General features: G+C 36.6%; 1 protein-coding gene across 5 annotated transcripts in view; it reads left to right on the top strand.

The window, feature by feature from the left end:
• The window catches only part of gabrg2 (gamma-aminobutyric acid type A receptor subunit gamma2), a 41,389-nt gene extending 26,570 nt beyond the window's left edge, over positions 1-14,819 (top strand). The window contains exons 7-10 of one of the 5 annotated variants that reach the window (XM_015034429.1): positions 4,317-4,469; positions 6,559-6,764; positions 7,960-7,983; positions 11,237-14,819. In XM_015034429.1, coding sequence (XP_014889915.1) covers positions 4,317-4,469; positions 6,559-6,764; positions 7,960-7,983; positions 11,237-11,515 — 662 coding nt within the window. In that variant the 3' untranslated portion in view covers positions 11,516-14,819. Of the gene's footprint in view, positions 1-533; positions 658-4,316; positions 4,470-6,558; positions 6,765-7,959; positions 7,984-11,233 lie in introns of those variants that run through there. The other 4 variants (XM_015034428.1, XM_015034431.1, XM_015034430.1 and 1 more) reach the window with 4 other exon arrangements.
• The last annotated feature ends 320 nt before the right edge of the window (positions 14,820-15,139 follow it).

The raw sequence follows: 15,139 nt of genomic DNA, 5'->3' as shown, positions 1-15,139 counted from the left end.
AAAAAAAATTACTCCAGAGCATGCTGTTTTACAAAGAATGATTGGAGTTTTTGTCTGAATGGTTGTTCTTCACTCAGCATTTTAATTCACAACTTCCAAAGGAAAAGTGTGGAAACTACATCGTAATTTAATGACAGAAGAAGATTGCTTCCCTTCCTGGAGATTTGTGGTTTGTTACTAAACAAAATAGATCAGAATTTACTTTGAATGATTTGCCCTTCTGGGTTTATGAGAATGGCAGTCAGATGGTAACATCATTTATGAATTCTCTATTTTTATTGTATGATGGAATAAATGGCTGCACAGTTATGCCTTGAGCATTCAAACAAAAACAAACAAGAAAAGCAAACTTCAAGACAAAACATAAAATAATGAAATTGAATTTAAGGAGTTTATGATTGTCTTTGTTTATAGCTATTATTTTATTTTGGGCTTCAACCTTTTTGTCTTGTTTATCCCACCTTATAGTTGTTTATGTTCATGCTTCTCCTCGTCTCCTCCCCCTCTGTTTCTCCCACCTGTGATGTAACCAGAGGAGGTGGGAAGGAGATTCAAGGACACACGAGTCAAGACAACAGAAACTTAACAAAATGGGACATCCTTACCTCTGAGCCATCGAACTGTGCTATATTAAACATGACATCCAGTACTGAGGCATCAGCCGTCCTTTATGTTGTTACTGCCTACTGGAGTACTGTGTGACCTTTGACAGATGAGCGTTAACAGTCTTCTTATTAAGATATAGATTTAAAGTAGCTTCAGAAATGATAATGTCTTTTATGCATCACTGATGATACAAAAGGTGTATATGAAGTAAATAATTATGCAGAAAACTGTGATATTCCTCTTATTTTTTAATCTACTAATTTCTTCTTGTTTTTGTCAACTTTTTTGTGATTCTGCTAGATTATATTTGTTGATGCGTTTTATGCAAAGATAGGATTTCATTTAAGGTCTTACTAGATTTGCCCTGATCATGGGTTACCATCAAACATCATTCACATGAATAAAGCTCAGGTGATGATCCAGTCTAAAACATGCAGGGTAATTGGCCACTACACTGCCCTGAGGTGTGTTGTTTGCACTGGTGTGTGTGTTGCACTGGTATGGACTATCCAAAAGGTGAAGGTGCATTCACACTACATGCCATTTCATTCCAGGAAATAAGCAGCATCCCCTGGTGACCCTGAAGTTGTTACGTATAGAAAATGATTAATTAGTCTGAGAGAATGGCAAATGATGTCATATAAAAAGAGGATTCTTCTTCTTCTGTGATTCTTTGATCAGACCTAGTGGAATATTACTCCGCTACCTTTTTACCTTGTGATAAAATATGTTATATTCACCAACTAACTCGTCTGGATATGTTGCCTCTGAAAACATTACTTAAATTTTAAAATGTTCTGTTTTACGCAGGAGCATCTTCCCCTCCTCAGTTCACAAATAACATTTTGTTCGCATGTTACAATAAGGCAGGCGAGGATAAAAAACATTGCTCGTAGATTCCTAAATTCTTATATACAACTTAAACATTTTAATCCATATTTTGTTTTAAATGTCTACCTTTGACGAGGCTAACTAACATTCATACATGACCCAAATCATGTTTCTGTTTTACATTTTGCTGTGCAAATATCAGATCAATATAAAATAGCTAAAAGCAATTTAATGAGTTTGCTCGGTTAGTAATTGTGTTGGGACTGTTTATCCGGAGCACAAAATAATCTGATCTCCAAATGTCTACATTGTAAATTCCCTCCCTTCAAAACAACAAAAACTATGTGCTTCTGGTGAGTTGTAATGGAAGATGGTCCCATAATGATACAGTTCCCTGAAAGTATGGAGCCAGTTCGTTGAAAAAAAATCCCTTGAAGGTGTCATCTTGACCACAGTGAAACTGAGCCAGAGGAAGTGAAAGGTACAGCAGGAAAGTCTTACACTAACTGACCTCATCCCTGTGGTGGAAAGTCCATTATCATTAAGATTCTGAGGATTTGCGAAGCAGCCATTATGTTGCTGACCAAGCCGAAAAATTGTATTCACCTGCAGTTTCTCAGCTGTCATGGGGTCTTGGTTTCGGAGGCTGGTTAATGATATGTTAATAAACACAAAATAGTGGGCTGCTGGACCCTTGAGAGAAGCTTTCATGTGTCTTCTTTACTCCTACACACCAAGGCAGTGCACTGTAATATCCCATGCACCTGCCTCCATCAGCAGAAAGCACACATGGTGATATGAACAGCAATAAGTCCGGTTGCTGAGGTTATTGCTTGTGGTTTATTTAATGATACTATCAACGCTGAGTGAAAGGGTTGCATGAGGGGAGCATCACCCCACTCCGGTCCTTGTACAGAAAATGTGAATGTACTTTCACATGGTTAAAGAGAAAACGAGTACTGACAGTCTCATCTCCTTCCGTGCCTCTTCTTACCCACAAAAAGACAGATGCTGTCTATTTTTTCATACAGTTTGTCCTTTCCCATGAGAAAAATTATAAGCCAGCTGCTCATTCCCCAGCTGCGAACATTTTGTTCACGTTCTTATGGGTGCCTAAATGCACGCACACTCTCACACGGGCACACAGATGCATACCAGAGAAACAGTGTGCTTGTGCCCGAAGGTTACAGACCGTGGAGGGGAGCCAACGGGGGTTTCTGACACTGTTAATTGTCTGATGTTAATCAATTAGTAGACATTTGAATGAGCTGGAGGCCAGGAGTAAACTGTCATTAAGTTCACAGAAACAGACAGGTTTTCTGGTAAACAGATAAAGGGGACGGTAACTACTGGCAAGCGATGTCGTACTGTCAGGCTAGGAAGCAGTGGAATGGAAACTTGTGTGTCTCTTATAGAAAAATATAAAAAAATGTATTTGATTTAATGTGTAGTGACTGTTGCAGTTCACCTGTGGACTTTACAGAGGATTGTTACTGGTATCAGTGTATACCAAACTGGCTCAACGTTTTGACAGTGCTTCAATGTTTTCAAGTTATTTTAATGACTCACATTAAAATAACACAAAATAGTGAGCTGCTGGACCAGCCTGTCATATTGGGAGAAACTCACACAGGTACATGTTTACTGTGCACGTGGCATTCATGCTTAGCATGCATTTTCAACACACAAGGCAGTTGATCCTTATTGTCAGGGTCAGGTCTTTCTCGGCCCAGTTAACCTCAATCTTTGCACACCCGGCATCTGCTTGGGTTGGCCAGCCAACGCCTGGACAGCTCATCATCTGCTGGCTGCTGGTGGTCATGTTCTGGCTAACTCCTGGCAGGAGACTAAGGTTTGAGTGTGCATCCGTGCAAGTTCAGCTCCAGTTCACTGAATCACTCTCTTTCAGTTTAGGTCTGAAGTTGCCCCAAGCTAACAGGCAGTAAGGAGTTTTGGTTGCACAACATAATTAACTGAACACTTAACAGTTTGTTAAATCTGTTAGGTGTTCATGTTTTGACAGTCTTTTAATGACCATAACATATCACACAAAATGTTTTTTTAAGAAGCTCTTATTTAACCGAGGACTTGAAATGATTACCTTCCTCATTTCTGTAAATTGATGGCGTACAGGAATATTTTGTTGTTGAACTGTTTATTTTTCTCCCTCTTATATTAGATTGTTTTCAGGGACATTTTAATGTATATAATTTTTGTCAGTTTTTCTTTTTTCAAACAGTAACTTTTTGAAAAATAAAGTTACTGTTTGTTCAGAATGTCTTCTTCCAGTCATTATCAGCATAACTGTCACATTAATTTGAGGCTTTAATCATTTATTTGAACCATTCTCCTTTTTTGATTTGCTATAGAACAATCAACTTTGATATTTTTTAAAACTAGAATGGGGTGCAAAAATGTATATTTATTGTGGATTTTTTCTCATTCATACAGGAGCAATGTCATACATACAGGCTCAAACATATAGAAACCTAAAGTCATTGGTTGGTTCCCTGGCACTAACTTGGTTTCATGCATAATTCACACATTCTCAATAATTTTGAGATTGAGACCATTTTAAAATCTCTATGTTCATCTGACTTGTGCATTTCAATACTTACATGTATCATTGGAATAATTGTCCTATTTGCTGTTATTTTGATGTGCAGATAGAATATGGGGGTGGAGCTGTCTTTGTTGTCATCCACTTTATATAATACAATACACTAGTGCCTCTTGTAGTTTAGTAGATCCTTGCCATGATGGTTCTACTCATGTCAATGATGAGTCTATACTTCTCACTGGAACTACATCCAGAAATTATGATCCATGCCTCAAATGACACCCAGCGTCTTGTATTTTCTTTTCTGCCTCTTTTCCAGGGGACTATGTAGTGCTGACTGTCTTTTTTGACCTGAGCAGGAGGATGGGCTACTTCACCATCCAGACCTACATTCCATGCACACTAATTGTCGTCCTCTCCTGGGTCTCTTTCTGGATCAACAAAGACGCAGTTCCTGCAAGGACTTCATTAGGTATTTAAGAAGCACTAATGCCTAGTGACTACAGTACCTGCAAAAAGTATGCTTGCATGACATGTAATTTTTTTTCTGTGCCCATCATGCCATAAAACCTTAAACTCCATTATAATCTTAATTTAATACTTTCATTTCTGATTAGTTCACCTAACTCCATCACAGACACAATGCAGGTGTAAGTTGCAAGGCCAGCTTGGTTTTAATTACTCCCTGCTGTGAAACACATCAAGAGCCACATGCAGTGTTTAAAACACCACCTTATATTATAGCAGGAAGCTTAAGCCTCCTTATTACTGCAGCTCTCTTTTCCTTGTTGCCTTCTTTTTCATTTCAACATCCTTCCCCTCCTTCTTTTCCCCTGTGAGACGGGGCAGCTGCTTAAAAATCTTGTGTACCCTGAGAAGATGAGCCCATCCTCAGACATATGTTTGCATCCATGCCTTAATGATGCATTAATTATGCAATACAGGCAGGAAGATGTGGAGATGCTACTTCAGCACAATAATAATACAGGTGTCTTCTTCACAGAATGCTAAAAGGGGACACAGGATGAAAAAAAGAGGGCAAAAGTGAGAAATTCAAGGAAATTTGTCAGCTTTTGAGCTTGTCCTTGACATCTTCAGATGCTACTTCGTGATTCACTTGCAAACACATCCCTTAGTCAGCTCTTTCTGTAGCTCCTTAGGGGTTTTTAAGATTTAAGTAGAGAGTTTTTATACAGAAAATTCTAGAATTTAAAGCCGAAACTGTTATCTACTTTGTTCCCATGATTACTTTACATCATTCTAAACTAGTGTTTCTTTCACCTTTCCAACATTGATCAATTGTTGTTATATTAATAAACTAATAATAATACAAATCAAATGTAATTCTGTCTATTAAAAGATGATGTAGGAGGTTCATGCTGCCAGTGAATTTAGGAAGTGGATTATCATTGATGACATTATTCCTAATCCTTCAATGCCTAAAAATATATCAGTTCACACAAAATATCACTGCAGACGAACGTCACTAAGCTCACATTAAATTTATTCTTGAATCAATTTCAACAGATATCAGGCACACAGGGAATAGTTAAAGGAGAGAGGAAGTCTTCTGCTTGCCTGTTGGTGGTTGTGAGTTGTAATACTGCTGTCGGGTAATCAGCTGTATCTGTGTACTTACATTTTGCTTGTCATGGGAGAACCTCTATGAATGTCATCAGTATTTACAGGGAAAGTAAAAATGTTTCAAAATAGTTTTACAAGATGGCTGACGTAGGAATGCATTAAAATAGTGAGCAGTGGCAGATGACATGAAAAGAAGAATTGGTAAATTCAAATGTGTACAGTAAACAGTCAATATGCTATTAAGTTCTTACTTTGTTCATTAAATTGCTTAAAATATAAAATTATTTTCAAACTTATGCTTCATAGGACAAATGGCATGAGCTGTCTAACATTGTGATTTCCTGTCTGAATTGTGCAGCTTTTGTTTTTTCATAATAATCAGCATATACCTAACCACAACTAGAAAGTAGTGAATAAATGGACATGTAATGTAACATTCATATTAACACATCTATATTTACTCTGTTTATCAGCTGAAGCAGCAAGTTTTCCTGTTTTTCAAGGAAATTGGCCTCATGTAAACATTTTAATTAAAATAAAGACCAATGAATTATGTAATTAATGTTCTGCCACTGTCACTGTCAGTTTCTGTCACGTATATTTTCCTACCCTCATGTAAGATTAAATGCAAAGGTTCGCAAAAGTTTAAATACATATAAATGTGACCCTTATGGATAGTGTTGGGGAAAAATATTTGCCCCTTAACAGAAATCCTCTGTTGCTTTTTGACATGCTTGAGTTTTATAGCATCAAGTTAAATTTAAAGCCCAACATAAATGAACCAAGTAAATACAAAAAGCTGTTTTCAAATAACAATTTTCTTGGAAGATTGAAGTTTTCCAATCTATAACAAACGATCTTGTCATGAGAGTTTTTGCTAATGTAATAAAAGTGAATGTAAAGATAATGAAAGACATTGGACTCATAGCGTTTTGGAGATTTATAAAAATGCAATTTTTCCTTGCTTTCTTCACCAGGCATCACCACTGTGCTGACTATGACCACACTGAGTACCATTGCCAGGAAATCTCTTCCAAAAGTGTCTTACGTGACTGCAATGGACCTGTTTGTGTCTGTCTGCTTCATTTTCGTCTTTGCTGCACTCATAGAGTATGGCACACTACACTACTTTGTCAGCAACAGAAAGCCGAGCGCCAAAAAGGATAAGAAGAAGAAAAACCCGGTGAGCCCCTTCTAAAAGCTAACAGAATCTGCAAGTTTCTAAATCATCATTTGAGCTTCCTAATATTGCATTAGAGTTGGTCATTGCTCTTTTTTATTGGTTTGTCAATCCTTTATATAGTAGAGTTGAATAAACTGTGAAGCTTTATGTTGCATAGTTTCCAATGAATGTGTTTTACCCAGAGCTGCTTTCAGTAGGTTAGACATGAAGCTCTAACCTTTTCATAATCCATCACACATCTGTTAGTTGTTTTTAGACCAGGGTCACATGACATAAGATTTGGCCTCATCTGAGCTCTAAATCCTTCAAGAGATCATGGGAAGTCCAAATAACGGTTGTGAGCTCTTTCCAAATATTGCACATGTTAATCTTGGTCTCCTCTGCAGTGTTACTGTTCAAAGAGCAGAAACAATTAATCATTCAAAGCAGCGATTTTGAGGCTTGGGAAAAATAAAGGCAGCATGTTTGTGTAAGTTTACCGATATTTTCTGATGAGAGAGAGAGAGCGAGAGAGGGAGAGAGAGAGAGAGAGAGATATGTAAGAACAATAGAACAATTCTATGCATTTTTAATGCATTTTAAAGTTGTGTAAATTGTCCAACATCTTCAGAGATAGGGAAGGAAAAGGGAAGGATGATGCATAATGTGTAGGTCTTACTGACTCACTTATAATTGCCTCTGTAAGTCAGAGTTCTGCGGTTATTTTGAAACATAGACTGTTCTGTTCCTAATATAATTAATGACAACTCAGATCCAGAAGGCTGGAGGAATATGTTGGACACTATTAATCCTACTTTCAAACATAGAGAAATTGAAAAAAGCTAAACTCAGTATTAGAAGGTCAAGCTTTATAAACCGCTGCCAACTTTGGTACATCTACAGTATGAATTTTGTTTATGAAATGCACTAAATCTTTTCAGACTTACTGTTGGTTCTTTTTCTCCGGAGGTGATGACGATGTAAGAAAAATGTGAAATGCACAGGAACAATCCTCCCACTAATGCTTGTGTCTTTATATGATGTATGTGCTATTCCACAAGACCAAAAATGGACCTTACTTCTGTTTCTTAATACAATATCTTTGTGTATCCCCTTATTTTTCTGGTTACTGTTTTATATCTCTCTGTTTACAAAAATTGTGTGTATATACATTCCTTTGTTTTATTTTGCTTTGTTTCTCCCATCTGGACAAAAGCTCCTCCGGCTCTTTTCCTCCAAGGTATATTGCCTGTGTCTGACTGCATGTGTCTGCTGCATTTCGCCTCTTTGGGCCCCCAGCACCTCACTGCTTTTCTCTCTGCGCAACAGCAGATACGCCTCTTCCTATTACCACTTATAAACCTGCATTTTAACTAACTGTTCACCTCCTCAATTACTAAATGGGTACTGAAGATTACATTGAAAGGGGCGCTAAGCAGTGCACAGTCCGGAGGCAGCCAGCTAGACATACTTATGCAGTTTATTTTTTTCATGAAACTCTAATAAGCATCTCACATATCCTGTGGTCAAAAATGTTTTTAGTCAAGAGCCCAGTGAGGACTCATTCTGGCTCCCTCTGTCCTGTTTCACTCTTTGTTGTTGTTACCACAGCGAACAAGCAGCCGAAACAAGAGCTTCCTCTTTTCTCTTTTCCTTTTTCTGTCAGTTAATCTTTCAGTGTGCTCATTGAGCTTCTTAACCTGACGCTTCCTAAAGAGTCAGCAGAGCCTTAACAGACTGAAACAGACAACCCATGCCCTGTGCAAATTTTACTTTGATTTGGAGGTAAATTTAGAGAACTAAGTGTTTGGAAGCTATAAAAGAAATGACATAAAATTAGTGAAAATATGCTAATTCTACTCTTGCATTTGTCTCTACATAAGTGACAATACATGGGGATATTTTAAAATACAAAAGCTTGTCTAAATTTGCTGCAGGATCAAAACAAATATTTGTCTTATTATCTTAAAGGTAGAAATTCAAAATTCTCCTCCTTCTGAGGTCGTTCATAATTTTCTTATCTCAAACGGTTGTTGACTTTCAGCCAGTTAAAGCTGCCGGTACCACTATGCTGGTTCTGTTAACTTTTTTCATTTTGCAAACACCAAATCAGCCTCCCCCAGCTTAACCGGATCATGCAGCAGGACAGTGTTACTGTTCCTCCTGCTTGAGCTTCCACAACCTTTTCCTTAAGCAACCCCCTTTGAAAACTCAGTCATAACCTGCCACTGCTACTCCTTTTATTAACTTAACATTTTATGGTTCTTTAATATGGAAAAATATGCCTCAACTAACCCAGGTTCTGTGTGTTTCTTACTTTTTTGCTTATGTTTGTGGTTATGTGTAGTTTTCAAAGGGAGAGCCGGTTTGTGATCTAATGTTGGGCATAATGAGAATTTTCAAGTAATCAACATTAGGATTTTGAGGATGCATGCCTACAGCTAATAGTTTCATATAAACCTGCATTGCCCGGTTTTACTTTTGTTTCATTTCTAGCCATGCAGCCATGTTTGCGTAATCATAATTCACAGGGTAATTATTTACAAAGCAAATGAAGAAATGAGTATCAAGTGCTTTTAAATTCAAATTAATAAGACATAGTTTGTATTATCTACATTAAGCACAAAAAATGTTTTCTCAAGGCTTGTCGACTTCTATATTATAAAGAGAATTCAAACATTGCACTGGACTAAAACTACAGCACAACATTAGAAATCAGAATATCTGTAGTTTCTGCAGACTGTTGGAGCAGCCTTGTAGGATGCATCAACTGTTATACATTCTGGATTGTGAGACTTATCCAACTCCTTTTAGCAAGTTCAGACCTCAGGTGGTGTCCAGGTCCAGCCCTCCGAGGCCGGAGTCCGGACAGTTTTAGATGAGTCTGCTCCTGCAGTTAATTCAAATGGTCCAACCATCTCTTTAGTATGTCAAAGTTTGAGAAAGGTTCTGCTTATAAACCATCATTTGATCCAGGTGTGTTGAACCAGGGAAATAACTAAAACTAAAAATGAACTTCGAGATTGACATGTCAGCATCTCAGCTGCTGGAGTAAATTGTTTTGTTTCTTTGTAGATCATTTAGCAAAGCATATTTTAAAACGATATGAATTGTTGCTTATAAACAGATATTTTTGAACTTTTTCTCATGTCTGACAGATGATAGTTGCAATGTCTAAAACTGGTAAATTTTCTGAAAAGATGTAAAGTGCATTCGTGTTTTATGAAACTGGCTGCAATATTGTCATTATCTTGCCCATCCATCAGCTTTTTCCTGCCTATTCATTGTGATTGATGCTCCGATATAATCTTCTCCTGTCTTACATGAAAGTGAACATATTCAGAGTCAGTAGCTCTGGGTTTACTTACATAGTTGAAAGCCAGCTGCCATAACACCACACATCATATATATTCAGGTTGGTTAAACTGGATCTCCCAAGCAAATCCCCTGATACTAGTTTGTGGTAAAGGTTCTGGACAGCAATTCTTACAGCCAATGTAAAACAGGTCAGCTCATGAGACAACAAACACTTTTTGGCTCATGACTTCAGTTACATTTGTCATTGTGATTACAACAGAACAAAAGTGGTTTATTGGATATAATGATCAGTCAGAAATTCTATAAAAAATATATTCTATCAGAAAAACAACAGTCACCACGGCCTTTCAGCTTCATTCTACCCAAAGGTGGATTTGCATCACAGGTTTAGTCACAACCTGTGATGGGTCACCTGAAATATTCACAAACTACTCCAGGTGTTTACTGCTGTTCTAGATGTTATTTTTTTCTTTACATGTATTGTTTGGCAGTGTAGCAAGCAGAATTGGTTGAGTATCAATCAAGAAGAAGCCGAGCAAATTTACTTTCACAAGTTGGAACATTTGCCAAATTAAGGAAATTGATGCTAATAAATGGGTGCACCCCTAAAAACTACCATTAGAAATAGCTTTGAGTTTGTTTCTAATGCATTGGACAGAGAGACAAAAGGGAAAACACACAACGTCTTGCTTTTCTATGTCCTCATGAAAAGGAATGGAGGTGAAGTAAAAATTTAAGAGAGGAGAGGATAGAGAGAATAATAGAAAACACTCAGACTGATTCTACACCTGCAGCGAGAGAGAAAAACGTTCTGAATCCAGAAATCCCGGAGGCAAACAACATATGCATATCTTACAACGTCACTGAAAAGCACACAGTGTTAATTAATATAAGATATTTTTAGTGGCAACTGTAGTCCAAGGTAATGTATCTGTAAACACCTGATTACACACCTGAGTGAAATAGTGTTCACTCAGGTGTGGACTATTCCACTTGTAAGTTATGAGTCCTTGCATTTTTTGCATTGAAGAAGGTCCCCTGGCAAGCTGACAGTGCAAATTACATTTGTCCATTTTTGACCCAAAAATAAAGTTCTAGTTATAAATATTAGCCTTCAGGAGAGATTTCATGACATGACTTTGTGGCTAACTGTTGGTTTGTCTTATTTAAAGCAGACACCAACGGTGGACATTCGTCCACGTTCGGCGACAGCCATCCAGATGAACAACGCCACACATATGCAGGAGCGAGACGAGGAATATGGCTATGAGTGTCTCGACGGAAAAGACTGCACCAGTTTCTTCTGCTGTTTCGAAGACTGCCGCTCTGGAGCCTGGCGGCATGGAAGGCTGCACATTCGCATTGCCAAGATAGACTCGTACGCACGCATCTTCTTTCCCACTGCGTTTGCTCTCTTCAATTTGGTCTATTGGGTCTCCTATCTATATCTTTAGGCATGGGAGCATTCCCAGCCAGTCCATTACCATTTTCTGTATGCTCAGCGCAAGCAAGTGACATTTTACAGGAAAGAGACCCACTGAAATACCCCGAAATTTCACATTTTTGTTATTTAAGTCCCTTTAAATTTCCGTTAGTTTTTTCAGATAACCCTAATTAACATTGCACATATTGTAGCACTGCATTTTATTGGTGTTAAATGGTTTTACTGTAGTTGTGTTGCAAAATTATCGATTCTGTAAAGGATTACAATCTATTTTTTTTACTTCAGCTGAAAACAGTTCTTCTGAAATATAGTCTTAAAATACATAGTTATTTAGAATTAATTTGACATCAAGTCTGTTTGCCATCAGATGTTCATGAAATACAAGGAGAAACAAAGAATCAGCGTTTTACTGAATGAATGAAATACTAATGAAAATATATCATTGATGAATTTTAATCAAGTGATACAGTCGCAAATAAGTTATAAGATACTGGATGTAAAAAAACAACATTGCAGAAAAAATTACATTTTCAAGTAAACGTAAAAATATTCCTGTAGCTAATTATGTATTCTTTTATTCTGAAATGATCACGTTCACTTCCTTTACATTTTGTTTTTACGTTTTATTTTTTATTAACAGAAATATAAAATCTGAGGCACTTTAAAAGAGCTATGTTTAACAATGAACAACTTCAGTAAATGTTTCATGTGCGGTCAGAGTACAATAATGCTTTATATGGACAATGCTCAGCTGTACAGACGTTGTATATATTTTATTATTACATAGTGGTTTGCCTCTATTGCATGCACCTTTCAGGCCAAAAAAACCCAGCATATCTTTACGGTCTTCTACTGTTGGCTATGGTGACAAAAGAATCAAAAAAACAATTTCGACTCATTTAATAAACATTTCTTTTTTTATAAAATATAGAATTAGATCTTACAAAAGGTTCTTAAGATGTTTTTATGTTAAGGTATTATTGTTGCTCATAAGTGGGAAGATCAGCAGAGTATTTAAGCAAAAATATCTCAATTAATTGTTTTCCCCTTCAAGAATTAGCCTGCAGCATCAATAACTTTGACCCTTCATGTCCACATTTATTTGCCCTCAAAAGCACTCATTAACATAACCATAATCTGCTTCTATTCTTAGGCTATTCAGGAGAAACTGGGCTGAAAAAGCTAATAATTATTTTGCCCTTTGCGTTATCAGAAAGATAGCTGCACAACCAGAGGTTCGTTTTTGCTTTGAAATTAAGGACTCAAAACTTATCTATATGTCAGTGCAACTGTGAGTCCAGGCAGCTTTAAGGTATTTAAAAATGTCTGCAGATCCATTTATTATCTTTAAAAAGAAACTCATAATTATCCCAAGACTGCTTTATCTGAAACCAGATGTGTAAAAAATGTTATCCGGCGTCTCTTGTCTCTGCTAATAATCACGTTGAGAATGTAAGTCCCTTCATATAGTCATAAAAAAATATTTTTGGGGTGTTAATAAAGGCCTTTATTTCCTGGTCTTTATTTCTGTTAAGGTTGGATTAAATGCGTGACGACAGCAAGTGCTCTGGATGACAACATGCAACGCACTTGAACAAGAACCCGATACTGTTCAGTTTTGTTAGACCCCAGTATGCAATTGACAGTGTTGGAGAATGATTTGTAAAAACACAGAATGGGTGTAAATAACATGGTCTATGTACATAAATTATAAATGGAAAAAACACTTGTCAAGCCTTTGGCATTTTCTAAAAGGGTATATATTTTGTAATTGTAACATTGCTACACTATCAATCAACACTAAACTATATTTATTGTTTATGCTGGACTGACCATGCAACATACTTGATGGGGGAAGGGCGGGCAGGATTGTGCAATGGGGCTATTTATTTATTTATATAATTGTTGATGGTATTATTTTGAATTTATTAAATTGCATTTTATGCTCATATGACCCCTTAAAAGAAACAGAATGCTGTCATCTATATCAAAGATACATTATCGTTCAATGTGTCAATAGAACTTGAGCCTATTTATCTTGTGTTTTCTATGTTGTGATCAATGTACACTACTCTCAAAAAGGCCTGTCAAAATGTTCTTTGTTGAGTGACTTGCAAAATTATATTTCGTGCTGCTTCTGCATTGTAGATTTTATTTAGATGACAAAAAAAATGCAAGCGTTCCAAAGCCAAAAGAAGAAGAACATTTGCTTTTCTTATATAATTTTTTTTTTCACATTTTCCAACAACATTCATTCAGTTGTTTGCTGTGGTGTTGACTTTTTCCGTAAGAAGTCAATGCAATTGCGTGTATATCCAGATTATATTATATTCCCCCATATGTCTAAAATGATCATTCCACTGTGTTCCACTTAGCAGTTTGAACCTGTTGTCAGTGTCTACACATGCATCGTTAGGGACATGTTATAGCATCATGGATAATAATAATCAGTAATTGCAGTGCCAAAACTGACATATAAGTCTACTGAATACCTAACTTTAGTGTTGTTTTTGAAATATCTGACTTCTTTATAAACTGACCGGAACTGACTGTTTTTTGAAGTTCACCAACACTTCTAGTATAGTTCCTCAAGTCATTTGTGGTACAATGCAAAATCCAAAATGCTAAGAAGATAAAGCAACAGGTAAAATGAAACCAAAATTTCTAAAATCTAATTAGTGTGAGAGGTCAGATTGGAAGATGCTTCTGCCAGATGATAAATGTTTTGGGTTTTCAGTATTAGGGTAAAGGTTGAAGCCTGTTACTAGTATGTTTATTATACTTCTGTTTGGTATCCTGTGAATGCAGAGGTCTAAAGGTGTGCACAAAGTAATGAGGCAGGTTTACACTCCTAAGCATGCTCGTTGAATAAATTATCAGTCAAAAAGGTTTGGAAAGACTGGACTTCTTTCATCTTTTTATAAATACTTTGTCACCACAGACATCATCATTCACTCCAAGTGTTTTAACATGTGTTATTTATTTTGGGACCAATGGGAAAAACATAAAGTATGTGAGCAGCACATGTAGATATTTTGTGTTATCAATGTTATAAAACTTCAGAAAAGAAAACAAAAAGCACTGGACATGCAGGGCTTTGTAAAAGATACCCAACATAAAAATGCATCCAATGAGATTCATCCATACAATATTAGTTGCTTTGTGTTTATATCTGATTATTGTGTTGAAGGGGCACTGATCAAATCTGACAGGGTCTAGATAATATATTACAAATGTTCTCGAAATATTAATTTTCATGAGAAAACAGCACATAGTTGTAAAATTTTATAATAAAATGGTTGCATTTGTCTGCGTGTAGTTGGTCTTATTTATTTGTTATCTATCGATCTTTCGATCTAATTAATTTTCTAGGACAGAGGTTTGGAGGACATTCAGCTCATTGGTTGTCCTAAATGTTTTGAAAACTTAATTACAGATCTTCAGTGAGTGTCAGCTTACTCAAATCCTTCTTTCCATGTTATCCGAGACAGACTTGATTATGTTCACTTCTGGGCTCAACATGAAACTTCCACTTCCAGGATTTCTTGCTATTCCCTGCACTGAAGATAGTTCTTACTGGCCATCATTGTTTATTTGGCCACATTGTCCGACAGCAGAATGAATTTAAACAACA

This window comes from Poecilia latipinna, unplaced genomic scaffold (genome assembly GCF_001443285.1).
Source record: "Poecilia latipinna isolate Pla-1442-1.1 unplaced genomic scaffold, P_latipinna-1.0 Scaffold298, whole genome shotgun sequence".
Lineage (NCBI taxonomy): Eukaryota > Metazoa > Chordata > Actinopteri > Cyprinodontiformes > Poeciliidae > Poecilia > Poecilia latipinna.
The sequence above is the reverse complement of the archived record's forward strand: the minus strand, read 5'-3'. Positions and strand labels throughout refer to the sequence as shown.